The sequence below is a fragment of the Mus pahari genome, chromosome 10 (genome assembly GCF_900095145.1).
Source record: "Mus pahari chromosome 10, PAHARI_EIJ_v1.1, whole genome shotgun sequence".
NCBI classification, from domain to species: Eukaryota; Metazoa; Chordata; class Mammalia; order Rodentia; family Muridae; genus Mus; species Mus pahari.
The window spans coordinates 33,901,879-33,920,291 of record NC_034599.1 but is presented as its reverse complement, the minus strand read 5'-3'; the positions used below and the strand labels follow the sequence as shown (position 1 = coordinate 33,920,291).

General features: G+C 36.4%; 1 protein-coding gene and 1 pseudogene across 1 annotated transcript; both read right to left on the bottom strand.

Annotated features, from left to right (window-relative positions):
* The window catches only part of LOC110328321, a 4,809-nt pseudogene extending 3,895 nt beyond the window's left edge, over positions 1–914 (bottom strand).
* A 5,483-nt stretch (positions 915–6,397) lies between these two features.
* LOC110328467 (olfactory receptor 8D2-like) lies at positions 6,398–7,327 on the bottom strand. The gene has a single exon (XM_021207860.1). It carries the CDS (start codon positions 7,322–7,324, stop codon positions 6,398–6,400), a length of 927 nt encoding a protein of 308 aa, XP_021063519.1. The 5' UTR covers positions 7,325–7,327.
* Between the last annotated feature and the right edge of the window lie 11,086 nt (positions 7,328–18,413).

The following is an 18,413-nucleotide window of genomic DNA, read 5'->3' as shown; positions in this document are numbered from 1 at the left end:
TTGTTCCTCAAACTATATATTAATGGGTTCAGCATGGGGATCACTGTGGTGTAGAACACAGAAGACACCTTCTCTTGCTCCAGAGAGTTACTGGAAGAAGGCTTGAAGTACATGAAGGTGATAGACCCAAAGAAAATTCCCACAGCCATGAGATGAGAGCTGCAGGTTCCAAAGGCTTTGGACCTGCCCTTTGATGACTTGATGTGAAGGATGCTGCAGAAGATGAACACATAGGAGATAGCAACAGCTAGGGTAGGCACCAAGGTGTTGAACCCTCCAATGATAAATAGGAGAAGCTCATTGAGATGTGTGTTAGAACAGGAGAGATTGAGCAGAGGAAGAACATCACAGAAATAATGGCTTATGATATGGGATTTACAGAAGCTCAGATTCGTCATAGCACTTGTGTGTACCACAGAAGATGAAAGCCCTAGGATGAAGGCAACCAACACTAGCAATGAGCAAAGTCTGGAGGACATGATCACATTATACAGCAATGGTCTACAGATTGCCACATAGCGATCATATGCCATGGCAGTCAGGAGGTAACACTCAGCCACCACGAAGATTATAAAGAAAAAGAGCTGGGCCATGCACTCTGAGTAGACAATCACATTTTTCTTCCCAAGAAAGTTCACCAGCATTTTGGGTGTAATGACAGTGGAATAGCAGAGATCCACAAAGGATAAGTTGCTAAGGAAATAGTACATGGGAGTGTGCAGCAGTGGGCTGACTGTGATGAGCAAGATCATGCCCAGGTTCCCCACTGCTGTCACCACATAGATGCCCAGGAACAGAATGAAGAGGGGCAGCAGGAGCTCAGGCTTCTGTGTTAATCCCACCAAGACAAAAGCAACTGCTGCAGAATGATTCCCAGTGGCCATTCTTGGATAATTTCTGTGAAAATGGAAAACAATTATTTAATTTAAGCTAATTGAACATAATATGAACATAACTAATATGAACATACCTGTTCTCATATGAAAATAAATTACATTTTGGAAGTCCATTACTCCTTTTCTGAATGAAAAAAAAAAAAGCTTTAAAGAGAAATTAATGAAGTACAAATAAATTATTTTCATCTCCTGTCCATGAACATCTAATGTATCTCCTTCAGATTTGTCTCCCTGTTAGGTGTTAATTCTGATCACAAGATAAAATGCTTTCTTACTCATTAAAAAAGACTTGCCTCATGTATCCAGAAGCAAAATAGAAATTTTGCTCTAAGGGGGCAGTTTCTTTTTTCCCTACAGAGAAATTTTGTTTGTTTGTTTTGGTTTCGTTTTTGGTTTTTTGAGACCAGGTTTCTCTGTGTAGCCCTGGCTGCCCTGGAATTCACTCTGTGGACCAGGCTGGCATTGAACTAAGAAATCCAGCAAACTCTGCCTTCCAAGTGCTGTGATTAAATGCATGTGCCACCAGTGCCTGGCTACTGTTGCAATTTTTACTGAAAGATGATGAGAAAAAATTCTTTGAGTGTTTGTTCCTGCACTTCAAGTAGCTGAGAAAATTGTTGTGGTTTTGAGGCCAATTTTTTGCTATGTATGTTGCAGCTTCAACCTGGGTTCTATTATTAAACCCTTTCTCAAAAACACAAATCAAGCTCTGTGAACAAAGCAAAAGTTTTCTTTAATGATATGGATCAAGCAAGAATTAAAATGCTAAAAGTTTGTGGAACACTCTCGCACTCTTTCTCCACTTTCTTTCCATTGAGTTTCCTTTGAAATATCCCAAAACAAGGAATAGTTCAGCCCCTGCCCCATTGCTTCAAAAATAGTTTTTGTTTGTTTATTTGTTTGCTTGTTTGTTTGTTTGTTTTTTGTTTAAATCTCCAGCTAGAGGGAAGGTAGAGATGTACAGGTCTAAATCCCATTGAGTCACTCAAACACTCCATGGAAGAAACTTCCTAACCAGGATAATCACCCCACACAGGGATCGATTCTAAGTTGATAAAGGCTGAGACACAGCTATTCCTCCACTGTGCTGTGATGAAAGAGAGCCTCCTGTGCTACTGTTGTTGATTCCAAGGTTGACAAGGAGATTTTCCTCCTATTCAACCATTCTCAAGTGTCACTTACTGTACTCATCATAAGCTAAAATGCCATTACTTATTAAAGCCCTAAAAACAATGGTCAATAATTACAAGACAGAAGTAGTTACTACTTAATGTGATAGAAAAATGCATTAGGATAAACTTGACTCATCTAGTACTGTATGTCCATGGTTAATGTTTAATCTGTACAAATAAAAGCTTGTGCTATGTATATTTCCTCAAGAAATAAGACAATCTAATGAGTCCACCATTTTCAAGCATGAAGTACCTTTGTCATGGAGTCATTTTAGGTTGCAGTGTGTGTTGCCAGAATACAATTATTTTTTCCATTAAGAAATGATGGGTGGAGATAATGGTTACCCTCTTCCTATCCTCTCTTCTTCTTCATCTCCCCTTTTCCTACCTCTTCCATCCTCACACATTACATCTTGAATTCATGTACTTTACATTCATTATGACATGTCAAAGGACAACAGTCCCAGTTTCTAAAGCTTCTCAGAAGGGCAATTCTAGATTATGTTCAAGAGGAGAAACTGGGATCACCTTAAAGTGAACAACTTCAGAATGGAGTTCATTCTAGAAAGTCTTCAAACACCAAAACAATAATACCTGCAATGAGTAATCTATCTCAGAATTTTATCTAATTTTCAGAAAATTATGTAGACATTGTAGATAGTTCAAGCATCAATAAATATTCATTTCAAAGGCTGACTTCATTGCTTGTCAGTTTGCTATTTTTGGTCTAGTCATTTAATGGGTTTTAATTTGAAGTGAGAATAAGAATGAATCTTAATATTCAATATATAAACCAAAAATCAATATTCAACATACATTTAAAAACTCGAGTATAGTCATACAATATGAAGATGTGAAAATGTACCAGCTTAGAATGAGGACTATAAATTTGTGTACTTTTTCTTCATCCCAAATTCTTTACCTAGTGGTGGGTGATGAAAATATATTAACGTTTGAAGATGTTTGGATTTCATAAATTTTCTAACTTTTGTAGTTCAGACTGATGCGAGAAGTACCAGGCACTGATCTGGAGGCCTGGGAGAAATTGTGACATTGTAGACACATTTGTCTAGGGATTCTGTGGCCAGGAGGAATTGAAGAAGAGATACATACAGTGGATAGATTGATGATCTATCTAGGTGTGCTCTGAAAAGGTCCATTCATTTAAAATAAACAAGTAAGCAGGAATTTCAGTCTACCAAGAGACATATATTTGAGGTCGGTTGTTCCCTTGCTTTCTTTCTTTTAAAGATGTGTATAAGTAACTGTATAAGATACAGAGTACAGGTAAATATATACTACAGGAATGTTTGAGGAAATCAAATACCGCATAGTCATGGATTCCCAGTTTGGCTCTTTGTACCACAGATGGTTAAATTTGGACTGTAAATCATTCCTTCCTAATGTGTGATCATGTCATAGAAAAAGTAATAGCAAAAGATGACATGAAAAGAGACTGACTATTAGTTCCTGGAGAGAATACTGAAACAAATACTCACCTAAAAATGAAATGTTGAATATGAGTAAAAATGTTATGCTAGCTGTCCCTCTATGAGATATCATATTTTTGTCATAAGTGAAACTGGACACTTACCTAGGTACTGCAAGAAAGAAATGTTCTTATAAATTGCTTGGTTTCTTTTTCATGTAGGAGATAATTATGATGTTCACAGAAATGCCTCCTGCTTACTTATACACATTGTATTAAGGGTTGAATTAATATTTTGGTCTTGGGTGAATTGTTAATAATTATATAATGGAACAAAGTATAAGTGTCCTAAAGCAGATCACCTCTAGCTTCCCAAGATCCATAATCATGAGTGTGCTGTGATATGGAGCTTTTATGTGACACTTCTGAGACTTGGGATTTATTAGGAGTACAAAACACTCATGAGTTCATAAATCCCCAGTAGTCCCAAGCATTTCAGAACAGCCTCCAAAAAGTCTTCTGGGTCTCATGTTACCATCTGTCCCAAGAGTAATGATAATGGCTGAAAAGAAAGTTCTTATCTATTCACAAATCATCTATCAGGATGTAAAATTAAGTCATGTGGCATTTTAGGGGTTTTCCTGATATTTTATTATTTTTTTAATATAAAAGAGAATTTATTTTGTTAGGCTTTGAGTAACTTAAAGCCAAAAAACAAAAACAAAAGCACATTTTACACTTTATTTAGGCCCTTGAGAGAGGTGACATATTTTTGAGGAGAAACTAAAAAGATCTCAGGCACTCAGGAACTCATTATCATGTGACTGAGTCAGACACATGAATGCTGTCCCCAGACTTAAGCCCAGATAACTTGTGCTCTTGATGAAATACCTTCAGCAATGTATTCAGAGGTCTGTCACCCCAAAATTAGGCATAGAATTCCTCCCAATATTTCCTTCTCTCATGTTTGCTTGTTTTTGTTTTATTTATGTATGTATGTATGTATTTATTTATTGGTAGAAACTTTCTGTGTAGCCCAGGACTCAAATATGCAATTTTTATTCTTTGGCATACAAGTGCTTGGATTACACATGGGCCCAAGTATTCTGTCTCTTTTGATCTCTCATTAGAATGCAAATACACTTTTAAATACTAATAATAAAATAAAATAAGATAAAACAAAACTAACACATCAGAATTAGACAAAACATAAAGACTGAGTAGAGCCGAAGAGAAAGCAAAAGAAGCAGACACATAGACACATCTGGTTGTAGTCTCAAGAATCTGATGAAAACAGTAAGATGGAAGATATAATGCCCATGCAGATGAACTGCAGGTTATATATACTTAAAAAATCCCTAACAAAACTGTCTGGGGAGAAGGTGCATTGCCTGGCTCAGTCACATGGTCATGAGTTCCTGGGTGCCTAAGATGAGGAATACTCAAAGATGCCACTGAGTTCAGTTTCCATAGCCATCTACTTTTGAACATGCATTCTACCCTTAATCCTAGTTTATTTACCCACTGAGACTCTCTTGGAGAAAATAAAATTTTCATTTACACGTGGTTAACAGTAGGAGAAAATTCTGAGTTAGGGATGGTGGTATGTTTGCTTCAGCACAGAACAGCATCTGTTGCTTACTCTTGCAGGCTCTAGCACCATGCCACAGTCTATATATGTTCATATGTGAGCCAATCCCATTCATTTAATGACTGTTCTCCCTAGAGTTCTCCATTACCTCAGGCCCTTATGCTTTTTCTGCATCTTCTTCCACATCCAGAATATTTTCTTAATATAGTGTTTTATTAAACAGAATGAGGCATTTTATATGTTACTTTTTCTGGGTCCTTGGAAGAGTTTTCACTCTTAAATATCTTCTTATTTGTAAGAAATCTGATTAAATTTAAGTATACTATACATAATCTTTTTAAACACAATGTGATGATGTTGTCAAACTGTAGTGCACATGGCTCAAGTTAAACCTTACAAAGTTGAAAAATAACAAATAATCAGAAGAAAATATGAAGTACTCTTCCAGAGGAATGCATTTCAGAGAGTAATTTCAGAATATCTCAATATAAAAGATGTAGGTACAGAGGTTATTTTCATTTTGAGTACAGTATGATTTTTATCCCCCAGATTTGCCATTTCCATGACATTATCTCATATAAGTAGTGAGATGTCTTCATTAATGGCATCTGTTTTTACATGGACACAGCGTACATTACAATGTGGAATACAAGACAAACTACTCTTCATAATAAGCTACTGGCAAATTCACATTGCCTTGAATGTTGTTTTGGTTAATTTTAGAGTTCTTTTACGGATTTCCATAAATATGGGGGCTTAAATTAACAGGAGCCTATTAAATTACATCTCCAGACAAATATATCAAATTAAATTTACCTGGCCAAAACTGATAATTGTATGNCACTTCTCTACTTCTAGATGTTATAAGAGGAGATGCAAATTGTTCTGAGATTCTTGCAGCTGCTGGAATGTCTTGTTGTATAAATGCATCACTCCAATTTCTATCTTTTCGCCATAATGGGACAAATATGGATGTGAATTAGTTCATGTGGTCAACATTCAGGAAGACCTTTCTTCAAACATAGTTTGCTATATTTATTGTCCAACCAACGATGTTGAGTTTTATTATAATCATAACNTTTTCATGTTTATACACCATCTTCTTTCACTAATTCTATTACACGTAACTATTTACAGAGATTATAGTGTCTACCACAAAATTATATTGTTTGATAATTTACAAAAATGTATCAGATATTCTCAAACATAACAGAATCATTTCTCAAAAGGACTATTTTCTCTGGAGGAAAGGAAGCACGCAAAGAACCTCTGAGAATGTCCCGTTTCATGTATTATTTCTCTCAATTTGTCAGGATGACTGCCTTCCCCCAACCATCTTTTTCAGNGCATTCTTTACATCCTTGTTCCTCAGACTGTATATGAGGGGATTTAGCATTGGGATCACTGTGGTGTAGAACACAGAGGACACTTTCTCCTGTTCCATATTATTACTGGAAGGTGGCTTGAAATACATGAAAGTAATTGACCCAAAGAAGATTCCCACAGCCATAATGTGGGAGCTACAGGTGCCAAATGCTTTGGAACGTCCTTCATTGGAGCGGATGCGAAGAATGCTTGTTAGAATGAAAGCATATGAGATGATGACAGCCAGTGTAGGTGCTAGAGTATTAACTCCACCAATAATAAACAGCAGTACCTCATTGATATGGGTGCTTGAGCAAGACAGTGCCAACAAGGGTAGAATATCACAAAAATAGTGTCTGATAATACGAGACCCACAGAAGGACAACATTGTCATACGGGTTGTATGGACAGTAGCCCCAAAGAAGCCCAGTGAGTATACCACAGCCATCATTATGGAACACACCTTGTGGGACATGACAGTGTTATAAAGCAGTGGGCTACAGATGGCCACATAGCGGTCATAGGCCATGGCTGTCAGCAGGTATCCTTCTGCAATAACAAAAATGAGGAAGAAATAAAGCTGAGTCATGCACTCCAAAAAAGAAATTGTGTTCTTCTCACATACAAAGTTCACCAACATCTTTGGTGTAATGACAGAGGAATAGCAGAGGTCAATGAAGGATAAATGACTGAGAAAATAATACATTGGAGAATGAAGTTGAGAACTAATGGTGATTAAGAGGATCATGCCCAAGTTTCCCACCACTGTGATCACATATATTCCCAGAAACAAGAGGAACAGTGGGAGCTGAAGCTCTGGTTGTTTTGTTAGTCCTTCGAGAATAAAATCAATCACTGAAGAATGGTTCATAGTAGTAATTTCTTATAAAATATTATCTATAAGAAAAAGGGAGGGCAATGGTTGATTTTGATACTTATACTTGGATTTGTGATTCATGGATTCAACCTCTGAAAATCTGATTACCCCCATTTATTTGTCTATTCCATAGACCTTTTCAAAAATTACCCCTGTTAGTTTTTGAAATTGTAATATAATTACATGAATCCATTTCCATTTCCTCCCTAAAGCCCTCCAATATTCTTCTCCTTGTTCTACCTCAAAATCACTAAAGTTTTTCATTAATTATTGTTACATGCATGTATGTATATGTGTATACTTAGATAGTACCTATTCCAACCTCTTAGTCTGTATCATGTTACTTGTATACAAATTTTTAGAGTTGACCTTTACTATTGGATAAGAAATCATTATGATCTTCCTAGGTAAGACTCTGTCTTTGCTTTCTACACTTGCTAGTTGTCTATAATTCTTTGTACAGGGTTGGGAGAAAGACTAAATTTAGTAGTCTTGTTTACACCCCACCTACTGACTACTCTTTAAGCCATGTCATGTCACTTTGTCCATAATACTGAACTCTGTAAATACTACATATTAAAAGTAAGCATAACTTAGACTTAATAATTCTGCTTGTATAATTAAGATAAAACTACTTACCCTTCTCACATGAGTCCCTGCCACAGGAATCATCAGCTTTATGAACTGTCCCTTGAAATATAGCTCAGATAATTTAAAAGTAGTCCCTTTCAATTTCTCAATGCATTATATGAACCAACATTACTGTCTCTAAATCTGGGAGTACAGGCACTCAAATAAAGAAGATTCTCAGTGTAAATGAAAGGATAAGATAACAGTTCTATTCATCCGAGATTTGCAATCTTTTATATCTCTTCTGATAATGCAAAGCTAGACTGGGTTAGGACATTCTCCTGCTAGGTAGGTATGAAAGTAGGAAGAGAAATAAGGTGCTACAGTCTAGCCATGAATTATAGCTGAGGCCAGCTATATCCATGAAAAAGCAAATTCCAGCTGACTTCCAGGTATTGTATCTGTATCACCAATAATTCAGTGTTTTCTTTAGGGACTTCCTTTTCTTGTACCAGTTGAAGCCAATGTCTTACTAACTTTTCTTTCAAAAATGCAAAGATATGTGTATTTTATGTGTATTTACTGTTTCCTAAAATTCAGGCAGAGTTGCAATACTTGCTTCTTAAAAAGTTAATGTTAATAATTTTTTGAGTAATTTTGTATTAATACGTTCTTTATAGGCTGCAGCGATGGCACAGCATTTGAGAGCACCAAATACTCTTCAATCCTGATTTCCTAGGTTCATGTACCAGTAAGTACCTGCCAGCTGAAATCCATTTATAACTTCAGTTCGAAAGTTTGAGACACTGTCTTCTGGCCTCAGCAAGTGCCAGCATGCTCCTGGTACATTGACATATGTGCAAACAAAAGAACCATGCACAAAAAATTATCATAATAAGGTTAAATTTTTCTCAATGTTATGACAAAGAGTATATAGACTCTGGAAATTGATATTGATTTATATTATGTATGTTTTCCAAAAGCAAAAAAATAGACAAAAGTTAATGCACACAATGAAATAAACTACTTTAATTTTGTATGACAAACATGGATAAGATCAAAACAAGGTACAGTGTTTCAATATATTTTTGTGAAGGTTGTCTACAACTTTTTAAGAATATTCTGCATACCTGTGTCTTTAAGACCAGGATTTGATGAGATATTGTTGCAAAGAATATAACAGGATATGATCTCCAAGAATAAAGTAATGAATCTGAATTACAAATATATAGTAAGGAGGGTTATCCTTTATTCTGGTCTATATAGCAATAACCTGTCCCACAAACAAAATGAAATGGGTCATACTCTGAAGGACAGTTATAGACTACAAAGGTGTGAAACCCTTTAAAAGTGACTGTGAAATTGGGGCATCATTGGGTGGATGCTCTGAAGTTGATCAGTTATTCATATGAATCAGACTAAGAGATTTAAGTTTCACAGAAAAAAAACCATCACACCATGCAGCACAGTAGAAAGAGACATACAGCTGTTTGTGAAACTTAGTAAGTTTAACAGTTTTGAGTAGGTGTCAAAATAACTCACTGAATTTCCTTTTCTAAGAAAGAGTTGTCTAGATAAACTACAAATACTTTGCAGTTTAAATTATTCATCTGTTGAAGCAAATGAACCTCATCATCATGTGTTGCAGAGTGCAACAGGAGATAAGCATGAATATTTCACTTATCTGCAGATGCATATTTGGTGAGCTTTAAAAAGAAAGCAAATCCAGAAAGATTAAGGAAGATGTGTGAAAGTCATTAAGCCTTTCTGAAAATCACAGGAAGAACAGTTTCACAGCAAGAAAAGACAGCTAAAAAATCCACTTAAAACTCAGAAAAAGAAATCTCAAATCACAAAGTTATCTAGATATTACAAAATTTGCACATTATAAAACATATAATTTTGTCCACATAGTTCATGTAATAGTAATTAATATGAATGTGACTTGACATTGACATCACAAAGAGGCAAGAGCACCTGGTACAATGTTTAAATTTCCTACCAAAATAATTCATTTTGCAAGTCACAGATGAACAAAAGTTAAGTTTTTATATGCAATATTTGACTTATTATATACAGCAAAATTGAAAACCAGCACCTTTCAATTGCATAGGTCATATGCTATCTGTAGGCAGCTATGGGATATTGATAATATTGATAATTGTCTCTTCCTATTTTGTCCCCTATCTTTAGCTCCTACAATTTTTTTTGACTTTTCTGAGATAGGGTTTCTCTGTATAGTCCTGGCTGTCCTGCAACTCACTTTGTAGACCAGGCTGGCCTCAAACTCAGAAATCCACCTGCCTCTGCCTCCCGAGTGCTGGGATTAAAGGCATGTGCCACCACCGCCTGGCTCCTACAATTATTTTATCTTCTGTGTTATATACAACAGTATCAGACAAAACAGTTGCTACTGCCATTCTTTATATGCATGAATGAATATCCAAGAAATGTAAATGGTTACTCAATAGGTGAGAATACAGATGCTCACAAAATATATTAAGCTACCCATTAAATGATCAGCATTTAAACACACACATAAACACATACACACACACACACACACACACACACACACACACACACACACATACACACATGTATATATATAAAGAAAGAGACAGACAGACAGATAAACAGACAGAGAGAGGCACATGAAATATATGTGTGTCTGGAATTAAAATAAATGTTAATATTTTGCTTCTCTGTTTATCATAAACTATGGAAATCTTTTCTATAAATCCCCAGATTTTAACTTATTAGTAGAACAGTGTACATTTCTGAAGGCAATGAGCAAATGAGAATATTTTGAATCCATAGTTGAACTTTTCTATGCTGGTTTTCCAATAGTTGGTCTTTAGGCAATGGTTGTGTTTTAAGTCATTTAAAAAACAAGTGAATATAATCACAAAAACAAATAATATAACAATATGCTATAGCATAGGACTAAGAATTTTAATGTCACTGTGGAACTATCCCACATTGTATCAAATTGTGGGTGATTTCAGTTTAGTTGAATTGACTCCATATTCATTTCTTTAGTGGTAAATACATTGTGTAGGATTCCTTTTAGAGAATTAAAAGTCAATGTAGGTTCTAAAATGCCACAGATGGCAAGTATGGTTTGACATTGTGATTGGACAGTTTACTCATATGACTCCTCTTAACCCATAGAGTATACATTGTCTAATGCTGTGAATAAAGTTGAAGATTGCATGAAAAAAATATTCTTTAAAATTTTTATATGTATAATGTTATAGTTGGGAAGATGGATCAACAGTACTGATGAACTATGCATTATTAAGGCCATTTGTAAACTAAAACTCAGATATCATCCAATTCTTATTCAAGTCCTGAGAATTTGGAATCTACCTACCTTGAGTTGTGTGCTTCTGACATGGGACACTATATTATTTGAGAATTTTGTGCTAGATCTTAGAAATATAGAAGAAATTAATTCCCGAAGGTGCACAAATTCTCAGAAGGTTTGACCCACTTGTAATACACAATTAATGAAGAAAACAAACTAAGTCATTAACATCTCAATAACATTTCATTACCTCAGGGACTTCACAGTTAGCAAAACTTAATAATAAACCCCATGTTATCTTTGTATAATAATCTAGAGTTTACAAGTTATGTCATTAATACTTTTGCTATCTAAACCCTACTCTAGTAGATGTCATTTAGTCCCTGGGTGAATGATTATATTTTCCTATTCACTAGTCTATATCTTTTCTATTTTGAAGTCTCTAAAGATACATAGCTCCTCTCCTACTATTGTTAAAAGACTAAATGTAATTAGAGCATCTTTTCAGTGAAAAAAGACTTACATCAGTAATTACATTAGTTTATGCTACTTGTTCAAATTCCATCTTTCTGCTTTGTGACCTAGAATCACATAATTGTGAACACTGTGTAAAAACATTAGTCACTCAAGTCATGTGAAATCATGCTACTGGTATCCCTTTATCATATTTTCTTATTTTGTTCAACAAAATATATTCTAAACCATGATTTTACTATTAACTGAAAGACTTTCATAGGGAGCCCTCTCCACTTCAGTCTCGAGAAGATGACACCCAAAAACCACAAATAAACCATCTTGATGTAAAAAACATGAGGTAGTTTATTGTCGGAGCTCAGGGCCAATGCGTACCTCACACAGGAGGTAGAGGCATCAACCACATGGCTTGAAGACTAGGGGTTTTTATAGGGGAAGGGGGAGGAATTAGCAAGAATTGGCACAGTTACACGTGATTGGCTCATTTAAACATCAGCAGAATGACCACACATTTGCAGAATGGTACATGCAAAAGCAGGAGTGTTAGGAGACCTGAGGGGTGGGTCAGCAGAACATTTGGTTAACACATGACTCCAAACCATCAATCCCAGGAATGTTCCAACAATGGCCTGCCTAGGTGTGCCAGGCCTGTCCCACTGTGTTCTCTGCCTCAGGATTTTAAGCTTACAAAACAACTCTCTGGACATAAGTTACACGAATCCCAGGCCTTAAATTTCATTTTAAATTTCATTTCCCTTCATAATCAAGCTCAGCTAACATTCGTAATTCTCCTTATGCAGTAAGGCATGTACCATCTTATTTAGACTTAAAGGTTTTACTTACTTTGTTTATTTATTTATTTATTTATTTATTTATTTATTTATTTATTTATTTATTCTGTCATATATTATATCACAAATTAAGTTTCCACTCTGTCCTCCCCCAAGTCTATTCCCCCTATTCCCCTCTCTCTAAGATGCATTTCTCCTCCATTTCCCTTCTCAGTTAGTTCTTTGAGACTAATTTTGATCATGGTCACCCCATTTGATTGTTTTATCTTCAAGAATAATTGGCTATGTACAAATACCCTTGTATGTGTTGTCTTCCATTGGTGTGGTTGGCTTACCAGGGAATACAGTCTTAGAAATAACTATTTCTGCTTTCCTAATGAAAGACCTCTGTTCTGGGGAGACCCTCGCTCAAGTCCCAGGATGAGCCAAAACCCCAATAACTTGAGAAAAACCATTCTTGTTGCAATATGCCTGAGTTTTAATCTGGAATCAACATGCTGAGGCAGAGCTCATAACTCACACTGGGGTGGGGTGATCGACCCTCAGCAGTTGCAGTGGGTTTTTGAAGGAAAAAATTGCAAGGAAAGGGGAGGATAAGACCACAAAGAATGGGGAAGCTGAGTAAACATCATAAGAATGGGGATGATACATTACAGCCCATCTCTTATGGAATGGTTACAGGCTATCTTTGGCAAACATTCTTGATGGGGAAGCTAAGTAAACATAAGAATGAGGATGATATATTACAGCTCATCTCTTATGGAAGGGTTACAGGCTATCTTTGGCAAACATTCTTGGTCCCTTACACAATGAGTCAGGCGCCATGGTGGGTCAAGATTGTGATGAGCCAGTTACAGTGGTCATCGGTTTCTCAGGCTGAAGCAAAAGAACAAAGAACTCCATGCTGGGCTTTGTTTCTAGGGGTCTAAGAAACACATTGAGTTGGGGTCTTACATTAACATTAAAAAATAATAATAGTTCCATATAAGGGTATAAGTTTGTGTTAAACTATCTTCCCTATTCTAGGATTTGCTCTGGCTTGGGTTTGCTCAGGTCTTGTATGTGCTGCCTTCACCCATGTACAGTAGGTTGAATATCTTTGGTCCAGGAAGTGGCACAATTAGCAGATGTGATTGTGCTGGGGTATGGCCTTGTTGCAGGAAGTGTATTAATGTGAATGTGGGTAATGAAACCTTGTACCCTTCCACCAGCCTTGAACAGGCTAAATAGACCTTAGGTGTTTGTCACAAAAGAACCTTAACAACCAAGGTAGAGTCTTCCTCCTTACCCTACCTGTAATTTCCTACAAGAGTAGACTACCTGCTGGGCTTGCCTTGCAACATAATCCAGCTGAAACAAAGGATGGGTCTGTGGCCTCTCCCTATGTAAATGCACTGCTAAATAGGAGCCTTGGTAGGAAACTTTGTTTTTGCTTCATTTTTCATTTCTTTCCTTTTTCATTTCCAGCTACCCTTTATGTACCCCAGTCCATTCATGTCTGCTGGACTCCTCCTACTTACCATGTATGAGCCTGTCTTTTCCTAGCTGCTTCCAAATAAAGAGGTAGGGAATCTCAGCTACTCCTGTAGCATGTGTGCTTGGACACTGCCATCCTCACACCTTATAATGGACTGAACCTCTGAACCTGTAAGCCAACTATATGTTGTCTTTATAGGAGTCTCATGGTTTCTGTTCGCAGCAGTAAAACACTAACTAAGACGTTGGTACCAGGGCCTGGGGTATTGCTGTGATAAGCCTGACCATACTTTTTTTTTTTTTCTTTCTTTCTTTCTTTTTTTTTTTTTTTTCCGAGACAGGGTTTCTCTGTATAGCCCTGGCTGTCCTGGAAATCACTCTGTAGACCAGGCTGGCCTCGAACTCCGAAATCCGTCTGCCTCTGCCTCCCAAGTGCTGGGACTAAAGGCGTGCGCCACCACCGCCTGGCCTGACCATACTTTTGTTTGGAAGAATCCCTATTCTAGGATTTGCTCTGGCTTGGGTTTGTAAAGCAGTGGAATGCTCTAAATGGGGCTTAATGGGATATTCTAGTAGGAATTTGGAAGACATCGTGCTGAGATTGATTTGAACTGGGCAGACCTTGCCCAAGAAGTTTAAGTGGAGAAGAATTTCAATATGTGGTCCAGATCTGTTTTTGTGAAGAATGTAGCTGTTTTTTGCCCTTGTCTGAAATGTCTGAGGTTAAAGTAAAGAGCTTTATATCAAGTGTATTGACAAAGGAAAACTCAAAAAGCCCAGCAGAGACTGTGTACTCTGGTTTAGTCTCATGGTGAGCATTTTGATTAAGCATAGCAGTATTAAAAGAAAAAAAAAAATCCAAATTGTATAGTTCAAGTATTAGTAAAGGGGGACCAGGAAGTGAAATGGAACTGAATCCTGTGTTCAAGGAGATAAGAAGATTAAGGGAGTGATGATCTCGGGGTAAGATTGCACCCAGTTTTTTTGTTTGTGTTTGAATTTGATCAAGGAATTATTTGTATTTTTTAATCTGGAATGAACTATAATAGAAAAATAGAGGGCACACTTGTGATCCAGATACTGAGGCAGGAAGGCTAGGTTTTTGAATTGGATCTTGAAAAACAATGGCCATGAAAAACCTAGACCCAGGCATGGTGGCACACACCCTTAATCCCAGGAGATAAAGCCAAGCATATCTCTGTTATCAAGGATAGTTTGGGACAGAGTAAGTTCCAGGTGAAGAAAGTCCAGGTATGGACCTTAATTCCAGCATTCAACAGACAGAACCTAAGTGTCATTGAGAGTTCCAAATATATTCTTATTTTCTCTTTTATTGTATTGTTTGTTGCTCTATAGTTTTATCCTTATCATTTATACTACTACATAGCTCTTTTAAGGTAAATGTTGGTCAAGATGTATTAAAAACAAACAAACAAAGAAGGAAGAAAGGAAGGAAGGAAGGAAGGAAGGAAGGAAGGAAGGAAGGAAGGAAGGAAAAAAGGAAGGGAGGGAGGGAAGGAGGGAGGGAAGGAGGGAGGGAGACAGAGAGAGACAGAGAGAGAAGAGAGAGACAGCAAGAGAAGAGAAGAGAAGAGAAGAGAAGAGAAGAGAAGAGAAGAGAAGAGAAGAGAAGAGAAGAGAAGAGAAGAAAGGGAAGGAGGGAAGGAGGGAAGGAGGGAGGGAGGGAGGGAGGGAGGAAGGCTCACATGGAAACAAGAATGAAGAAGATAAAATCATATTTACAGATTTTGTAACACAGGAAAAATGACAGTATTGAAAAAATATTAAGATACTTGCAGAAACTGCATTATGAGGATATGTTAATGAGGATATGCTATTCTTAATATAAAAACAGTGAACTTAATAAATTATTGTTTGGAATGCATGGACAGACACATGAAGATACCTATAAGGAATTCTCATCTTCCTAACAAACCATCTATATAATTAGATAAGGTTTTGCTTCATGCAGGTCTCTACACATATTATCTTCTTCAAGAAGCCTCCAATGTTTCCCATTAATATATTTGGATCCTTCTCCCAGAATCCTCATGGGCTTCTTCCTATTTGTAGAACTCACTACAGTGCACTGAATTTTCTATGAGCAACTTTTACTGATTTTTTCCTTCTAAATTGCAGACTCCTTAATAGATGGAAGCATGCTCTGTTCAAAGCAATTAATGTAGCATTTTTCAAACATCAGAAGCTTACTAACAGAATATGAGGGTGGTGATTGTAGTAAAATTGGTTGTATCTACAAAATAAAATTAAAAGTTGCTTTCAGACAAGATCTGCCTATATCTCAAATTGCCCTTGACTAATGCTTGAGGCTCCTTAGTGTTGGCAGTAGTCACATCTACTGATATAATCAGTGATATTTCCTCTAATAAAAGTAATTCCTTAAGTTAAGTCATGTGAATGAGGTCATTGCAGGGAGAAAAAAAGCCGAATGTCAGAAATAAGTTTAGATAAGGCCTATATTGGGAGATAGTGAAATGACCATAAGTATTTAATCTACCCCCTTCATTGCCCTTGTTAGTCTTGGGAGGCTTATTTCTCTCCTTCATATAAAACCTTACCCATTGGGGTGGTCCAAGATATGTTTTAAAGACCATAGAATTGATATCACATTTAAGATAAAAACTGAGACTACCAATAGAAACAAATAATGGTATTTTTAATAATCAACAAGGTAAAATAATACATAATCATAAGATGTTCTTCATAACTATGAGGGAGGATTGCAATGGATTAGCATCTAATATACATAGTTTTAACACAAGTATTGAGTATGTCTGTTTCCATAACAAAACTATAAAACAATGAATCTTAGAATACTTCAGTTTCCTAAGCACAAAAAGAACTAAAATCACTTTTGTCAGCAGAACTTTGAACAGATTCACCAGTAATTACCTGCAGGTACTGAAGGCCAAGGGACTGTATTAGCTTATTCATCATAGTGTCATAGTGCTTCAACAACTCAGGTTTTATCATATACATAGATGTCCTGAGTAATTTTTTTTTTACTGACTAAATGAGTGTACTTAAGAGTCCTAATTTATTTAGATAATATTCTTTGAAGGGTCTTTTATGGGGTGGTGGATTTATTATTAGTTATGACTAAATTTTTGGATCTAAATATTCTTTTAAAAATATTTAGGGTAAAACCTCATACTCATAAAGATTGAAGAAAGTCTAGTGTGTGTCCAGAGTATAGTTTTTTAAGTCTGGATTTACTAAAGAAGAAAGAAAAAGATGATTAATTTTAATTATAAAATTTGCATTGGGTACAAACAGCTTGAAAACCTAATGGAAAAAGACAAAACAAAGTGGCATCCCCTCCAACATTCAACCAGCATTTGTTTTGTGTAACTACAGATTAGAAGTTACTCAAGGCTTCAATTGATCTCTCAAATCCCAAGGCTAATTCCACACACTATTGAACAGGAAGGAAATCCATAATTTCTCAACAGAGAGACAAAATAATTCCCAGGAGATAAGCTTGCTTTTTGTCCTGAAGGAGATGAATTCTTTATGAATATATTAAAAATTACTGTTTCATTTAGGGGCTTTTTAGAGGTTACATATGCATGAAACAAAACATGGAGTTTTGGTAGTTAGTCTCTCAAACTTCTGAAAGGTTTTCTTCTGTAAGGAATCAAAGTCAGATTCAAAAACTTCCAATTCTAATGATTAAAAGTTATGAAAATTAAAATATTCTCATTTTTTATCTAGTTTTATTTTAGTTTAATTTTATAATTTTCAAACTTGCCTGGAGGAAGGATTTTGAATGTACTTCTAATAGATAAATGATAGCTATTTGAGGTGGTATGTTGGGGTTAGTTTTGTGCACTGTGTATTCAGAATCTGAGTTCTGTTCTCCTGTCCAGATGGCAATCTGATCTTGGGGCACTGTATCAACCAATGTGCTGTGAAGAATGCTACCCAGTAGTCCCTGGTGGTTAACATAAGGCTGGACCTTAAGAGTGGGCAAAGAGGATAGGAAAGCCCAACTTAGAATTGATTGAGGCAATCTCAGGAAAGATCATAAGGGAGAAGGAGGAAGAAAAGAGAAGGTCACCATGATGTATGATAGACCGTGAGCACATGGCAAAGAGAAGCTCACTCTGAGGATACACATGGAGATGAACAAGGCTGTCAAGATTCTAACAGCAAGTAACTCAGGGCCTGTGGCTAGGATGTAGGTTTGAAAAGCTCAGAACCTGCCCAGTGTAGGCTTACATCTTGTTAATTAAAGTTCCAGGTTTCTGTGTCTTTTATTCAGGAGCTATGCAGGCTAGAGTGAGTGAGGCATAAACCCCGCCAAAATATTTCAATAGTGGTGTGTATCTAAATACACCTGAGTGTAACCTTGTACATTGTAAGTCCAGGAATCTCTCAAAATTCATTTTTCCCTCCCTCTCCCTCTCCCTCTCCCTCTCCCTCTCCCTCTCCCTCTCCC